The sequence below is a fragment of the Triticum aestivum genome, chromosome 7B (assembly GCF_018294505.1).
Source record: "Triticum aestivum cultivar Chinese Spring chromosome 7B, IWGSC CS RefSeq v2.1, whole genome shotgun sequence".
Taxonomy (NCBI): domain Eukaryota; kingdom Viridiplantae; phylum Streptophyta; class Magnoliopsida; order Poales; family Poaceae; genus Triticum; species Triticum aestivum.
In genome coordinates this window covers 753,763,121-753,780,506 of record NC_057813.1, presented here as the reverse complement: position 1 = coordinate 753,780,506, position 17,386 = coordinate 753,763,121, and the positions used below count along the sequence as shown (strand labels likewise).

General features: G+C 41.9%; 1 protein-coding gene and 1 pseudogene across 1 annotated transcript; one reads left to right on the top strand and one right to left on the bottom strand.

Moving 5' to 3' along the window:
* The first annotated feature begins 7,949 nt into the window (after window positions 1-7,949).
* Window positions 7,950-9,197, top strand: LOC123156941 (MADS-box protein defh21-like). Its single transcript, XM_044575136.1, has one exon. It carries the CDS (start codon window positions 7,950-7,952, stop codon window positions 9,195-9,197), a length of 1,248 nt encoding a protein of 415 aa, XP_044431071.1.
* A 3,015-nt stretch (window positions 9,198-12,212) lies between these two features.
* On the bottom strand, window positions 12,213-13,767 carry LOC123158765 (putative UDP-rhamnose:rhamnosyltransferase 1; annotated as a pseudogene).
* Between the last annotated feature and the right edge of the window lie 3,619 nt (window positions 13,768-17,386).

The window sequence follows — 17,386 nt, the reverse complement described above, 5'->3', positions numbered from 1 at the left end:
TTTCAAAAAAAAACTTTGTTGGAAAGTCAAACTTTTTTATGTTTGACCGTATTTATATAATAATACATCAACATTTATGCTATCAAATTAGTAACATTAGATGCATGATAAAGTACACTTTCATCATATACCTATTTGATTTCACAAACATTGATATATTTTTGCACAAATTCGGTCAAACTTTAAGATAGTTTGACCCTCCAACAAAGTTGGAAGTACACTCTTTGGAGGACGGAGGGAATAGTTAGGAAACCAAGTCAGACTACTCATTGTTATGAGCATAAACATAAATTGCACAATAGTTTTTGATACTAAACTTCAACTTGTGATGTAGCAATAACTAGCAGTAGCAGTCACTAGTCAGTTCCTCAAAGCCAGAAACAAAATCTCCTGCAACGACACCCCAATGACGGATCGCGAAATGTAGGCTCGGATAAAATTAGACAATCCGGCATGTTTGGTAGCGGTACACACGCGTGTGTGCGGGTCAATATCGTACTTGCTTAAATAGAAAAGTCATATTAGGGAGTTTCAGCAAAATTCAGATGCGCCGTTTCTTGGCATGTAAGGTAGGTACCACCAACAAAGAGAGAGTAACAAAAAAAAAGAGAAGAGTATCCCAGTCTCAGGGATAGAGAAAATGAAGAGGACTCTTTTCTTGTTATTCTTCTTAAGAATCGACCATGTTTGTCCTTTTTTTTCTCCTGTGCCGGAAACAGCTCACTAAAAACTATTCACATAAATAGATAAATCGACCAAAGCGAGACAAGATAATCACCGGGAAAAAATAGCATGAAGAAACCTCAAGAAATCCTAGTATAATAGAAAAACAATGCATTAGTAGAATGAAAAAAACACACATAGAAAAACAGTTTTTGGTTTGTCCGGCGGTTCCACAGGCAGGCGTAGCCGAAGATTCAGAAACAAAAGGTGAAAAGGCTAATTAAATTGTCGAAAAAAGAAAGACTATACTGAAGTCCCCTCAGAACAATCTGACTAAAACTTTTCCTTGTCAAATTCATCGATAGACGACCAACTGGCAAAGTGGCCTGCTGTTTTTATCCGAGTGTTCGATATATGATAACATGCATTTGACGAGTACTCTGAATCTTGAGCAAGACTGAAAGAACTGACTAAAATGCAGCAATGTGAAATTTGTTGGTTCCATGAAGGTTCTCACCATGGGCGCAAAATCATCATCGTCATCGTCATCATCAACGTGTGTGCTGCTGCTACCGCCGTTCCCGGGCACGAATGCTGTCTCCTGCCCGATCTCAATCTTGGCAGACCACGGGGAATCACCTACCGGTGTGCCTCTCTCCCTCTGGAAATTATGCGACAGAGCTATCTGTAATTGTCACGCGAGTAAATATCAGTCGGATCTATAACCAATGGTTCAAGGAACGACATAGTCCATGAACGTTTTCGTTTTTAAATCTTGTCAAGAATCCTAAGAAAGGTGATGTTCGATCCATGAATCGGAAAATTGAAAACAACCACACGGACATATATATCAATAGAAATATATGTACAGATATGTATGCATAAATAAATGAATGAATGAATGAAAGGAGTTGGAGTTGGAGAGGGGACTTGCTTTGATGGGCTCGTCGACGACCGCCATGGCTGCACTTGCGTCGGGACCTCCGATGCAGTGGGAGGAGGAGGAAGGAGAAGAGGACGGAGTCCAAGGAGGAAGGAGATGATAGTACTGTTACCACCTACTATAACGGAATGGGAAGGAGCTTGCCGACCGTTGGGCAGCGACGGTGATCGGCGATATTTATGGTTGGGATTGTTTACCTTTTGGCACCTTTCCAAAAGAACTAAAAATCAGATTATTTGTTTCCATACAACCCAGATATAAATTGGTACATATCTACTGTTAAGAGCATCTACGGTCGGGATTTGGCAAATCCGATCCCTCAACATCCAGACAACTCAATTACCATTGAGTTTGTATGGATTTGAGATATGCAACTACGTCGACGCACACCTATCGTTCGGCTATTCCACCACACTACACTAAACATGCCATCGGACTAGCAAAATTTGGCATGTTTGGTTATGGTGGAGTTTACCCACGACTGCCCTTATCCTTCCAGGCGTCCTTGCTATCCTTCTCACGGAAGTACCGGTCGAAGACGCAGTACGAATTGAGCCGGATCTGCTCGCCGCCGGAGCTGTCCTCGCCGTCGCTGTCCTCCTTCGGTGACAGTCCAGCCATGGCATGGACCGCATGATTCTTCTCTCGGGCGAGGGCGCGCGTGTTCCTCCGCAGTCGTTTCTTCACAATGCGGGCGAAGATGGCTTATCTTCTGCGGCCGCCCGCGCCGTCGTATCAGCCGCCTCCGCCGCCACCATTTTTGCCGCGATACGGGCCTCAACGGCCCTTATCCTCTCCTTCCCACGGCAGACCGCCCGTTACCGGTGGGACTCATAGTCTGCCCGACCGGTGATGAGGAAGGTGATAAAGCAAATCTAGGTTTTCGCTTTCCTTGCGATGGGCCTGGCCGAGGGGGAACATGTCAAGTATCCGCCTGGGATCATGTTTTCTTAGGTTTATTCTGGATGTACAATGCAATTTCGGTAGTCATTTTCCATTTCAGTTGGAAAATGCAGTCGGACATTTGGGGTACTATAAGTGATCAAGGGATGGTAACTCATATTACAGGGAGGAGTTCCGGCTGCCGGGACCGTGAGGATCCAGCACCAAAGGACTCGAGCGCCCGGTGAGCCGATGCTAAGGCATCGCGGCGCGCGGACAGATCTGTCCACCGGCCGGGCACTAACCTCCCGTGGTGGGTGCCGATTAGCCTGGGCGCTTGAGGCCCGTTTGAGGCGTCTGTCTGGGTTAAAAAAACGTGACCGGTCAGTGACCGGGCGGCCCGCCCAGGTGTATGAAGCAGGTTTGAAAAGTCTGGCTGTAAATGCTCTAACTATTCCAATTTGTTGGTCAACCCTTTATACCATAGTTTTAAAAACCGGATCAGTGACTAAACCAGTGAAGTTGTCGGTTCAAGTTTTCATCGATCGATTGGACAGCCGGTTCACCGGTTCGTCATCCGGTTTTTTTAAGGCTACAAAAGGTATTTTATTTAGTATTTTATTCACCGGTTCTCATTTCCATTTCGTTTACAACATCATGTACTTTTTTTTGGGGATGAGTGGATGACAGCAACGTGGACTAAGCCGCTGCCTGATGGTGGTAGTCAAGCAAACGGTCACACACGTATTGAGACGGCCCACTTTGGCTGGTTTTTATCCAATCCAATGTGATTGCGATGTGTCTACGGCGCCCCTATGTCTAGCTTTTAGTGAGACAGTAGCTCGAGGGATCCTGTAGTGGCCCTGCCAGTAGGGAGTCTTGCTCTGTTTCTGTTTTTGGCTGGTTCTAAATATTTTTGAGTATTAGTTTATTTATTTATTTTATTTTATTTAGTTTTAAAATGTTGATCAGCATTAAAAAGTCTTCATGTAATGTAAAAAAAGTTGTTTGCATAGTTTGTAGAAAATGTTCACAATATTCAAAAATGATTATCATATTTGAAAGATGTTCATGTGTTTAAAAATAAGTTCGCGACATTTTAGAAAACAATTCATACAATGTTAAAATTTGTTTGTGTAATCTTCAGAAAATGTTTCGTACCATTCAAAAAAGGATCATGAATTTGAAGAAATTTCCGTAGCACTTAAAAACTGTTTGCACAACTAAAAATAATATTCATGGCATTTATGAAAAATGGTCATTGTGTGTTTAAGAAAATTTCACATTGTATTTTGAAGATGTTTAATGTACATTTGACAAATGTTCAAGGTGTATTTAAAAAGTATTCAAATTGTATTTGGAAATTTTTTAACGTGTATCCAAATAGGTTCAACATGTATATGCATTTTTCAATGTGTATTTAAATAAAGTCAACGTGTATTTGAAAAATGCAAAAAAAAGAAAGGAATGAAAAGCATAAAATTCAATAATGAGACTGATGAAAACCAATAGAGAAAAAAGACAGGAAATAAAAATGAAGTATACCAAGAAAACACTGAATAAAAAAAAGAAAAAAAATAACTTGAAAGGTTCTAAAACAAGGTTTTTTTTAGAAACTGGTTCTAAAACAAGTCTGTACCAGTCAGTACTACCTTTCCGAATACGGACCATTGGGCACATCCACTAAGGTGGGCTCAGAGGCGAGCTCAGGTTATATCTTGCTGTACAGCGAGATATAGGTTTTTCTCAGTTGTACAGATAAACCTAAAAAAAAAGTTGTTCAGATCTATTTTTGAGCTGTTTACTAGAAAACAAATTAAAAGGTTGCCTGCTGTGAAAATTTTAACAAATGCTGACAATTTTATTCATTTCAACATCTTTTCAAGAATATTAATAAATGCTTGCAAGTTTGAAAAACAATCCATGGATTTTAAGAATGTTTGCAACTTTATAAAAATATATTCTGTCACTAAAATAAATGTTTAGGATGTTGAAAATGCTCATCAAATTAATAATTTCTGAAAGTTTTAAAATGTTCTCAAACTAAAAATATCATGCTTTCTAAAAATAATATTAGCAAATTTAAAAAACATTCATGAATTTGTGAAAAAAAAGACACTACCTTAATGGTCTAGCATGCATGCCTCTTCGGTGAGTTCCGGTAGACCAAGATTGTCCCAAACCTCCCTTGCAACATTACATTCAAATAGCACATGCTTTATATCTCCATAATAGACCGAGCACACTGTAAACAAATAGTTATTCGTTATAATATTCATGTATGCTATGTATGTCATTTGGAGAAGCTTAAAAACATATCATACAATGAATTAACTCTTAGCCTAACAAGCAACATTTACATGCTCTTAAATTAATGCGATGATTAAAATTAAACTAGAAAATATAAGAGATGACATCTAGTACATTGGATAGAATTGTCTTATCTTCTTTACTTGAGAGACCTTCTCTTAGGTAAGAGATGGCAAGCCTTTTTTTCCCTCCATTCACTCTCGTTTAAATCATCAATGGTCTTAGGTGACATTGCGAAGATAGCATCATTGTACACGACCTAAGGTAGCTAGCTCCGTACGAGTGTGTCATGTGGGAGGGCTGATGTCGGATGCATTGATGATGGCCCACATGACTCGAAACGACAACAGATGTATCATTGACAGTGCCAACGATACCTGTCATTGTTGGCACCGACATGTCGGAGTACTACCGGTGAAATATTATGTTTTAGGCTTATATTTTCGAAATTTATGTAATAAAAAATATATTTAAAATATTTCCCCAAAATGGCAGAGAGTACCTTGCTTGTGTCCATCTAGTGGCCCCACAACCACCCGAAGTCAGAAGGGAGTACCTCGCTTTTGTACACCCCCAAAGAGTACCACCAAAGTATTTATGAGCCATAGAGAAAGACATCCATTTATTCGTGTTAGATGAGCCCGGATTATTGTGTAACTGACCCGTGCCTGGAGCCATCCACCCTATATGGATAGGAAATCATGGAATACCTTGTCCAACCAAATGATACCATCATGTGTTAATGAGCCCTAGAGAAAGACATCGATATATTTGTGCAAGTCACCATTTTAGCATGGATTAATGTGCATGTGCCTCCGTATCAGAAGATGCCCACCTCATGCTTTCGGACAACCTAGTCAAAATGTGGAAGTAATAAAGAGCCAAAAAGAATGACATGGATTTATTCGTGCTAGTCACCGTTTCCGTTTGGATTAATGAACATAGTACCGGGAGCCATCCGCCTTGAATCGGAAGGAACCAGGGAGTACCTTGCTTCTGTCTAGTTGTCTAGCCGAATAGTACCATCAATCATTTGTTGTAGAGAAAAGACATCAATTTATTCGTGCTAGTCACTAGGTAGATGCCTAGATGCCAAGAGTCGCCCCCTCAAATTGACAAGGAGTAAATTACTTCTGTCTGGCTATCCAACCGAATAGTACCATGAATTATTAATGAGCCTTAGAGAAAGATAACAATTTATTCATGCTTGTCACCATTTTAGCTTGGATTAACGTGCCAATGGCTACATAGTGGGAGTTGCCTATTTCTAATTGGTAGGAAGAACCTCGCTTCTGTCCGGCTACCCAGTAGAAGAGTGTCATCAAGTAATACTGAACGATAGAGAAAGCCATCAATTTATTCGTGCTAATCAGAATTTTAGCCTGGACATCGAACCAGTAGGAACCAAGGAGTGGGTGTCTATCTGGTTATCTAGGAGAACAATATTGCCGAGTATTAACGAACCCTAGAAAAACATCAATTTATTCATGCTAGTTGATATGTCCTATATGTATCTATAATTTTTTATTTTTTCATGCTATAATTATATCATGATGGCATAGTATTGGCATCAAATTTTATATTTTTCTTGATTAACCTATTAATTCAGTGCAAAGTACGAGTTGTTTTTTTGGATTTAAAAGAAAAAATCAACTTTTCAGGGACCAAAAAACCAGGAAAAAAAATAAGTTTCATGAAGAAATGAAGCCGGAGGGACCTGGACCCCCTAGGCCACATGCCATTGGTCGACACTAGCATCCAAGGGGGAGCATGGCCGCCACCATAGAGGTCGCCTCCAGCGCCTCTTTCTTCTGCTGCCTTTATATACTGCCGAAACCCTCACAAATATTAACAGAGGATTTTTGCGGCACCCACCTCTCTGCTCCGTGAAGATCCAATCAGTTATTCTGCCAATGAGGAATTCATCACATAGATCATTTACATGAACATTGTTGCCACTGTGTTCATGTGTGAGTAGTCCTTTTTGTACTATGGGAACATAACTATTTTTTTCCGTTATAATATGGCATCAGCCCACATCCTAATAAGATGGCATCAGCCCACGTCCTAATAAGTTGGATGAACCATTTTTTTCTTATAATGGCAATGGTGGGTAATTATTTCACTTATAAACTAGTCTAATGGTTATAAAGTTCTAGCCTATTAAACAGACAGTCGGATATTTTTTAGGTTTTTTTAGCATTTTTATCTTTTTTCTCAGGAGCCATGTCGATTACTTTTAATATATAATAGATTGATAGACGGATGTTCTTTTAGTTTTGAGGGATTTTCTAGCATTTTTATCCTTTTCTGGTGAGCCCATCAATTACTTTTAATATATAATATGTTAGGTTGTGTTGGCTCCTTCAAAAAAGCCTTGGACATATTATTTTATGGGCCATAAAAAACTAGGGCCCAAGATATACATGTGTAACCAATAAAAGCACATCTTTCGTGGGAACTGCGCTTACCAAGGAGGCATGTCGATGCTCAGAGTAACATATGTGTTATACCATGACTTACCAAATGTCTCGGTATTTTCTAATTTCTTTTAGTGTATCTTTCCTAGTTGCGATCTCAGTTTCTAAGTTAAGGCCCAAAGCAAGGTGCATGTTATACTGGCGTATTATGGATTAAAGGACGACCACTTCTAGGTTAGATAGTTCATAGCTAGTACTGGATATGGATGTAATCAATGTGATCACTGATATATTAGGATGTAATCAATGTGATTAACAAAGGATTTGGACGCAATTAACAACCAAATAAATTAGACCACAATTATTTTGTATATTAGAGTAAAACTTAGTTGGGTTTAACTCCCATTAATACTTCTAGAAAGGATATGTATGTAGTCAAATGACAATCATTTAATATTTCTATTTTTAGAAGTGTTAATAATTCTATATATCGATGTGAATACTTACATAATAAGAAAGAAATATCAGTGGTTGCAAAGAAGGATGTCAATGCATTCACATATGTATATTTGGACGATAGTTAATAGTATCCATAAACTAGCACCTTTTATGAGTTATGTATGTTAATTCTTACTAAAGATTTACAATGTCTTAGCATAGTCAAATAGCACTCCCATACAACCCTTTTATTCTATATAAGGGGAGTACATCTTCTCATATCCTACACCAATATGTGGTTAGCCAACAGTACTCGTAAATCTCTAGTTTTCTGTAGATACTTGTGCGTCCTATTTGTAGTAGTAAGTTTCTTCCTCTTTGTCCACATTAGTATGCCGAGGAAAGAGCGGCGGTCAGGTGTGGCATACATCCATAATGACAAAGATCGTGATCTCACCTTCTACAAGCGACGTTCCGGTTTGTTCAAGAGGGCGACCGACATCTCTGCCCTCACTAGGGCTAGGATTGCCGTCGTCCTAGAGACGAACAATGGAAAGATGCACTCATTTGGGACGCCATTGGCCGATCCCATTGTTGATGCTTTCCTATTTGGAGCTCCACCAGTAGTTCCCTCCGCCAATGAGGCAACCACCGCTAGGATTGGAAGCCTACAAAATGAGGTGGCTCAGTTGGACCTGGAGAACATGACCGAGGAAGACCAAAACCAACTTTCCATCCTTCGTATGAAAAGTATCCAAGAAGAGAATCCTAGTATGGTGGCAAATCTTTTATTCACGAAGGAACAAGATCTCGGTGTTGAAGATCTAAATAAGCTCTTCAGTGAGCTCTCTCGGGTCCAAAAAGACATTAGATGCCGGCTACCTCCATTGCCTGGCCGTGAAACCAAGACCAGTGGCACATGTGTGGCACAAGATCTGCAACTACCAAGTGTTCTGCGGGTGGATCATTTGGGTACTACTCATTCACTTATGCAATCATCATGGCCTCACAATCTCTCACAACTCCAGCTACCTGCAGATCCACTACCATCACAACCAGAACCAACTTCGGCACCACTTTTTCCTATGCAGGTACCACAAATGTTTGATTTTGCACCACCATCTTTAGCTCCAGACTTGGCTTCCCATGTCCAACCCATACCAAATCAGGTACATGAGCAAACTCAACCAGAGGAGTTGCATGTTCAGAACTATGAAAGTCCTTGCAACATAGTGCAACCACAACAAAGTGATGCAAACCACGACTCAACATCTGGGCAGAATTTGGAGGCCTCTCCGCTATTGGGGTACTCGAGTGGCAATGCCTTTTCTATTGATGACCCATTTGTCACCGAAAAATGGGGTTATGCTCTATCAGATCAGTCGTTCTACAATAGTTTCCTAGGGATGGATGATTACTTAGGCTCTAGCGGTACCGATCTAGGACAATCTTCTATGGTAAATGGTGGATGGGTTGATGTGCCGCCCTCTTCCACTGGACAAGATATTGATGGTCTTATAGACTATGGAGAGCTTTTGTAGATGCTATTTAGCTCTTACATTTAAGAGCTATATTGAAATAAAATATATTTGTTTCCAAATTCATTTTCCTTTGGACTATTTTGTTAATTAGGATATTTGGGAAAAATATGCATGCTCAGTGTTCCAGGTCTTGGTCCATGATGTGTTTTCATCAATACCTACATTTTTGTTGTTTTTTGTTGTTGTTTATATTATTTTCATCTTACAAATGAAGAAGTGGAACATGTATTACAACAATGCACCTCTTATAATATTGTGAGGCAAACATTAGCATGTCAAATAAAAACAGAAGCCATGCTCATTAAATAAATAAATTAAAAGATAGAAAACAAGTCCAAATTTCAACTCAAGAGACTAGAATCCATTACTTCTGATTGCATAACACTACCAAGAACAACAAGTGCACCTCATATGGAATATGAGAAATCATGGTTTTCTTAATACACGTGAATATAACTTATCAAGAAATTAGAACCATAGTAGACATGTGAAGAGACACAATGGCCGCCTATGATCCATTGATACCACATATGCACCATTAACAACATTGAAAAGTACCATGGATCTAGATCTCTCCATGAATATATTGTAAATTGACTTAATTTTAAAGTATGTCATTAATCATTGCAATTACAACAAACTTACAAGGACATAACGAGCAGGAATTAAGCTTGGGGATGCTTGATACGTCTCCAACTTATCTATAATTTTTTATTGTTCCATGATATTATACTATCCATCTTGGATGTTTTATATGCATTAATATGCATTAATATCCTATTAACCTAGTGCCTAGTGCTAGTTGCTGTTTTTTTCCTTGTTTTTGTCTTTTATAGAAAATCAATACCATATCGGCAACCTTGTTCATTTCCTGATATCAAGTAATTATTGTCTTTGTCTGGCAGGGTCTGGAAAGAGTTCACCGCAATTGTTCTGGGACTGCTGACGGAGCTACGATTTACACACCCAAAAGTAAGTACTACTAGCTAGTTCCGCACATCTCCAATTGATTCTAGCTAGTTTCATCAATACCATTTATCATGCTTGATTATCAGTTTGATTGAACTCTACTTCTCGTAAAGTGCTTGTGGCAGGAAGCCGGGAATATTTTTGTGGATACTACGTTTGCGAGTTCATCTACAACTCGACGGCCTCTAAGCGGGGCTACTCTGAAGAGCAATATGAAATACGTAAACAAAAATATTCACAATTTTATTTTATTACCATCAATTGTGTTGAGTTTCATTCATATATATATGTATTGACCCCCTTCTTTAAATTAGTTATGGCAGATGCGGGATGTACCACATGATCACATACGAGCAATTCAAGAGGAATTGGCGGGATTCTTTCTTGACCACGCCATACCTAAAGCCGGAGAATATCATGTGGAAGTTGGAACCGATTTTAGATGTTAGGGATTGTAAGACATGTTATATTGTATATATGTAGTAGCGTCAGATAGATATACGAAAACATGTTGGTCGACCAATCTCTCGGAGAAAGAGAGGTCTCATTTCTCTCTGTATATATATGTTCATGACGATCTTCTGTAATTAATGGTTCATTCGTTTGCTTACTAGCTAGCATGTCGAGTTCTCTCTGTATCGTATAGTAGTTAGCGTCAATCAAGTACGGAGAAAGAGAGGCCACATCTCTCTATTAGCTAGCTAACACAATATGATCAAACCCCTAAATTAACCCTCGAAAACCCCCTACCCCCTTAAAAAAACAAAAACCCCAGCTCCTGCCAGCTGCTGACGCGTGGAGGCCTTTTGGTCTCGGTTAGTATTACCAACCGGGACTAAAGGTCCTCCTGCCTGGGCGCCCCGCAGCGGCCACGTGGAGCCCCTTCTGTCCCAGTGCATAAGTGAACCGAGACTAAAGGGTTTGGGCTTTAGTCCCGGTTCCAGAACCGGGGCTAAAGGGCCTCTGGAACCGGGATAAATGGCCCATTTTCCACCAGTGTAGCGATGCCCGACGGCTCACTGGTTGTGAGGGAAGAGCAGGAGGCGGCTGTGCGCTGAGTGAGTGAGAGGAGTTGGTGCTTTTTTTCGTTTAAGAAAAGGAAATAAAAGGAGAAAGGGGTAGCTGCTATGCGGTGACATAAATGTCACATAGCCTAACCAGTCATTTTTAGTGAAAAAACTAACCAAGTGACCTTTAGGTAGCCTACAATTTATTTCTTAATATACACAGGATGCAATTCACATTGTGCCATGCAAATCATTAGGCAAAAGACAACAATTCTAACATTGTACGGAATGCATCAAGTAAATCTTAGTTTGTAACAGATAATTAGTTGGATCATTGCTTTGCTCTATGTACACATCGTTGAGTTAGATTTTCTATATCAACTTACATCGCAAGTGAAGTGAATTTTAATTACTTTTTGATTGATTGTTACGGGCTATCATTTCTGTACATACAAAATTTGACGTGCATCATGGTAAAGGAAAAAAAAAATTGACATGCATTATGTCTATATATGCAATGGGCAAGAAAAAGTTCCATGGCCCATGGCAATCGCACGGGCATTCTACTAGTTAAAAAAGAATCATGCATGACTTCGTAAATTTCAAGATGACATGCCGGCTCAGTCTCTGGGAGGCGCTCATAGGGATAGGATGTGCATGTGTGCGTTCATAGGGATGAGCGTATGCGCGTATGTATGAGCGCTTGCTTCTGTGCTGATGTCCAAAAAACAAAAGAATCGTGCATAGATTTTTTGTTAGACTGATACGTAAAGAAATATAAAAGTGTTTATAATAATATTTTATTTATCTAAATGCTCTTTACAGAGGGAGTAGTACGTACGAATAGCATTTACTAAGCATCGCACTCACAATAATAATAAACATACAAAGGTTTACATGTTTTTACACGCTGACTAGGATCTTCTCAAACTAACTATCCTCTTCTCCGATTTTCATGGGGTGGGCATTACTCATAAATTACTCTCGCACTCACTGCCCACGAGAAGCAGGCCAGCCATCCAGCCTCGCTGAGGCAGCATCACAGGCGCAGATCGTCGACGTACTCGTCCTGCTTCGCTCTGTCCAGAGAACCGCCTGGAGCTCCCCGGCGTTGCGCGCGAACGCTTTCCCTTCCTCGCCCTCCGCCATCACCCGCCGCACCGTCGCGGCCACGTCGTCCCTGCCGAACGACCCGTCGCCCTCGTCCCTGGGCACCTCCAGGCCGACGCCCCTCGCCACCATGCCGCGCGCTCTCACGCCCTGGTCCAGGAACAGCGGCAGCATCACCAGCGGGTGGCCGAACAGGAAGCTCTCCGTGAGCGAGCTCAGCCCGGCGTGCGTCAGGAACGCGCCCACCGCGCGGCGCGCGAGGACGCGCACCTGCGGCACCCACCCGGCACGCACCACGCCGCGCCCGCCCACGCGCTCCTCGAACCCGTCCGGGAGCAGGGCGGCGCTCGGCCCCCGCAGCGCCCAGAGGAACCGCGCGCCCGCGAGCTCCAGCCCCAGCGCGAGCTCGCGGACGTGGCGGCGGCTCAACGGCGCCTCGCTCCCGAACGCGACGTAGATCACCGACCTCGCCGGCTGCTCGTCCAGCCAGCGCATGAGGCTCACGCTCTCGCTCTCGCTCTCGTTGTCGACATGGGCGGCTCCTTCTTGGGCGGCGAGCGCGGCGTCGTTTGGGGCGAGGAGGCCGCAGAGGGCGACGGGCTTGCCGAAGAGGTCGGCGAGGAAGGGGCCGAGCGGGCCGTCGACCTCGCGGCTGCCGCGCAGGATCACGAGCGGGCAGCGCTGCTCCGTCTGCCAGAGCCGGCAGGCGTCGGACGGGCCGGACGCGTTGGCGCGGAACGTCTGGACTAGCATGTCCTTGGCCTCGTGAAAACGGTGGGCGATGGTGGTCGGGAACGGGATCCACCGCGGCTGCGCCATCAAGTCCTCCGCCGTCGTCCGCGGGTGCGCGTCGTTGGCCGTCTTGGTGCCGATGAAGGCCACGAACGGCGCCGGGCTGATGTGGAACAAGGCGCACGGTACCTGCACGCACATGACATCGGCTCTTAGCTAGCCAGCATGTTGCATGTCTGCATGTGTGATGGGATGGGAGGACGCCATGACTGCACAGCACGCAAGCATGAATGGAAAAGTTACCTTGTGCTGCTCAGCGATGGGCGGGAGCCAGTAGTGTGCGAAGTCGACGAAGACCCAGTCGGGCTTCTTGCCGAACTCCGTCGCACCGTCGCCGCCGGCGCAAGCCTCGTCAAGAAAGCCGGCAAAAGGGGCGGCGAGGCCGTCGAATGCCACCTTGAGCAGGTCCACCGTCTCTGGCGGGACGTCGGCCGTCGACTCGGCACCGTCCGGGAGGCCGTCGACGCAAGGCAGGAGCAGGGGGAGGAGGCGGATGCGGGGGCTGACGGGCCTCAGCCTGGCCACGTTCCTCGGCGTGGAGACGAAGGTGACGGCATGCCCGCGCCTGGCGAGCTGCTCCGAGAGCTCGAGGAAGGGGGTGAAATGGCCGAACGCTAGCCATGGGAACACCACCACGTGGAGAGGTGGAGGCGCTGCGCCGCTGGCCTCTCTGCTGGCTTCTGCCATGGCGTCCCGGCGGAGACAGACGTGGAGAGGTGGAAAACTGGAAATGCTCGCAGCCCTCGTACAAGTACAATGCAAGATGCTTAATTAGGGTATAGACCACTTGATATAGTATATTTTTAGATCTATGTCAAACTGTCATTTGGGATTTCCACCTGAGAAGAAACAAAGCAACTTGTTGTTTCTTATTTTTTGTAATTTACATGTTGTTTCAAGAGCTATTGTGCAAAGTCAGACGTGACAGCTGCATTTTTTTTTAAATAACTTCCCTCATATTTCCCCTCTGCCAATCAGTGGCAGGCTGAGATGCCAAAATTTGATTAGAAATGGGGTGGGTGATTAGTGAGGGATAGGGCTGGTCTGTGGATCTATGATTTTCATTCCTAGATGCCTTCTCTTCAATTGTGATCGTAGACGGATGATACCAGAAATAAGGAACAATCTCGCTAATCATTGTGATGCTGGATTACTAGATATTTTCCATTTCCGCTCCAAGCCCTTCCCTAGTAAGATAAGATAGAGTATGGGTGATCTTGAAGATTCCCAAAGCCCATACAATAGACATGTCATCATATTTAGGTGTAGTTATCCGCTATTCACGGAGAATGTACATTTTCATCACCCGTTCATCATGCTTGCATAGTCTACCTTGGGTATGTGGGATATTTAATAATTGGATGATTGTGCAAATGTCGTGGTGTAGTTTGATCACTGAGAATTGATTTATGGGATTGTGATTTCTTATCGATTTATGGTGTCCTGATTTCTTATTTCAGTACCCAAAGGTTGTTATCTTAGAACATTAATTAGTCAATAACTTGTATTGTCAAAAACTTGCGAGTAGCATGTTGCCGCCTAACATCTCCTGCAGACGAGATTTGGCTTGTCCTTGCCTTGCATCATGACATGTGTTGTTGGGGCAGTTGCTATAGTCCAACTGCCTCAAGGCCAATCTTTTTGTGTTGGAATCTCACTATAGACTCTGTTAGAAGCAATCACGCACTTTCTCATGTCATTTTTTTATCGTGTTGATCATTTTACTCTCATTATGTAGTTTGTCTGTATGTTTAATTTTATGTTTTGGACTAAATATTGTTTTGTGTGCCTATAGTAGCACCATTAATTCCTCTTTTGTATAAGAAAAATGGTCTTGGGTGAAGAAACATAATCGATCACACGATCATGGTAGACAAAAATTGACAACAAAAGTGCATCAATAAGAAAACTAAACCTCTGGTTATAAAATTATTATATTTGCATGGAAGTAAAGGTGAGAAACTCATTTACACAAGATCAATGTAATAAAATATACATTTACACAATCTACTTAAGTATACTATAGGACAACAATATAAACCCATGGACAAACCAGGTCATCTTTGAAGTCACATAGAATCAATGATCACTTCTACAAGCATAATTTATGTGTAACTTTATTTTGGTTCAATATCAAAATGGTTGGAATACACATGTCCATGCATGCATATTGGGTCAACAAAAAAGTCATTCGGTGCATTTGCAAAGCATGTTATCCCGAGGTGCTTGCATTCCACCTAAAGCATACTTTCATATCAATTCCACTTTATTGTCTGCTCACGTGGTTCAAACTTATTTGGAAGAACTCATTTCTAAATATTATTTCCCCATGGCATGGCAACAATGTTTGATCACATTATTGAACCTTCATAGAAGAGGGGAGGGGATTTTTTTGGCAATGCATGCTCTAAATTTTCTATATATACACCAAGGAGTTTTTAAGGCATCGTTACTATGTAATGATCAATGGTCAAAGCACGTTCTCTTCCAGTTATTTAAAAACTTTGCAGAACAATCCAAATCATATGAATACATCCAATAAATATGTTATAATTTACGTTCTTCTATTAATTTAGTGTCTGGTACTGACCATTTGAATTTGGAAGCTATGACTAGCATAAGATGGAATTGCATATCATATAGCTACACATATCAGGATTAAGCAATGGAGATAATACTCACCTTATGAAATGGAACTGCTATCCAAGAGTTTGCATAAGCCATTTCTGATTGGGTAAGCAACAATAATGTAATTCTTTGAATTTTTTTTGAAACCATAACACAATTTCAATTCCGAATGATAAGTCCAAATAATGTACACGGTCAACTTTCTAAAACTAACATACACATCTGAATCTAATTAGACCGCAACAAGATAAAGTGACCGAAAAATGTTTTAGTCTATCCAATAGTAAGAGGTAAGCATCAAAAACAAGATATGCAGAACATGTCGGGTAAAAAATTGTGCATGGTCTTTTATAATGGATTTTCTGTTTTGCGAAACCGACACAGTTTCAAGTGGACATGCCAAAATAGTACAATGTAAGGTGCTAAACTTATAGTAGCACAACACCAGACATTCAGAACACAATAGCCACAGTTGGTTGTCCACGAATGTTATAAGAAAAAATGAAGTTAAAACTTCTAGAGAATGTAATTGGGCAATGGGATGTTGTTATACAATCATATTCCCTGATTTACTTTATATAAGAGGAAAATCATATTTTAACAAGCATAAAGAATAAAAATGTGGAGACATGTAGGGGGTAAAGCAAGTGCGCAAAGAACTGTAACAAGAGACACATTACCTAACAATAATTGCATTCGGAGCTTTTTATTATGATGCACATTGGCAACACACTATGGAATCAATACACTCAACATATTTAAATGCATCAATGAATATCCACAAGTTATCATCTCTAATTGTAACTTAAATCTAAGTTTTCAAACAATATTGGTAATGTTTATGAGCTTCACTTGAAATATTTAGTTTGCACACTAGAGTACAATGAACCAACCAATTTCTAATACAAAGTAGTAGAGGCTACATGAACCACACAACTTAAAGAAAAACATGTTTTGCACAGGAAAAGGTTTAAACGACGAGACCACCAATTGACCAAAGGATGGTTCCAGTAAGCTTGCATCCGGGAAGTTGAAGTGCTTCTAGCAACTTCAAGTTACTAATCTCTTCTAGTATGTTTATGTACATTTTTTCTAACACGCTTCTGTACTGATGTCGTCGTCATCTTTCAAAGTAGTGTTGGGTCAAAAGAAATGGGAAACTCTTTAATCTATCAACTGACTAAATACCACAAAACAATTGTCAATTGCCTCGACAACCTAGAAGGTGAGCATGGCACAATCTGTACTGAGATGATGGAGCAGTGGCTTGGACAGAGAAGTGGTGGTCATCCACTTTCAACAGGTTGCATGTTGCTAGACTTGAATTAGTTTCTAGGGTGGATTTCTAGGGGATGACTAAAGCTGGACCAGAACAAGGATTTCATGGGCATGGGAAGCGGATGCCTCTCTATACACGATAGCTGGTGCCATCCTACAAAGCTATTCGACCAGTGTCGTCCTCCCTCCAGATCAAGGATGAGCATCAGCACGACGGTGGCCACCAAGAGGTTAACGGGTTGCATGAGAGGGAGTTTTCTGCACATTTGGGGAAAGGAAGGAGAGAGCAACCTCAATTTTTCCTTTTGGGGCAGCACATGGGAAGGATGGCACCGGCGATTCTCCTCCTATCCACCAGGCTCATGAATTTCCCTCGCATGAGCGACACACGACGTAAGGTTAGAG

Excerpts from the sequence above, each read along its gene's own strand:
- LOC123156941 (XM_044575136.1), top strand. The coding sequence starts at position 7,950 with ATGTGGTTAGCCAACAGTACTCGTAAATCTCTAGTTTTCTGTAGATAC.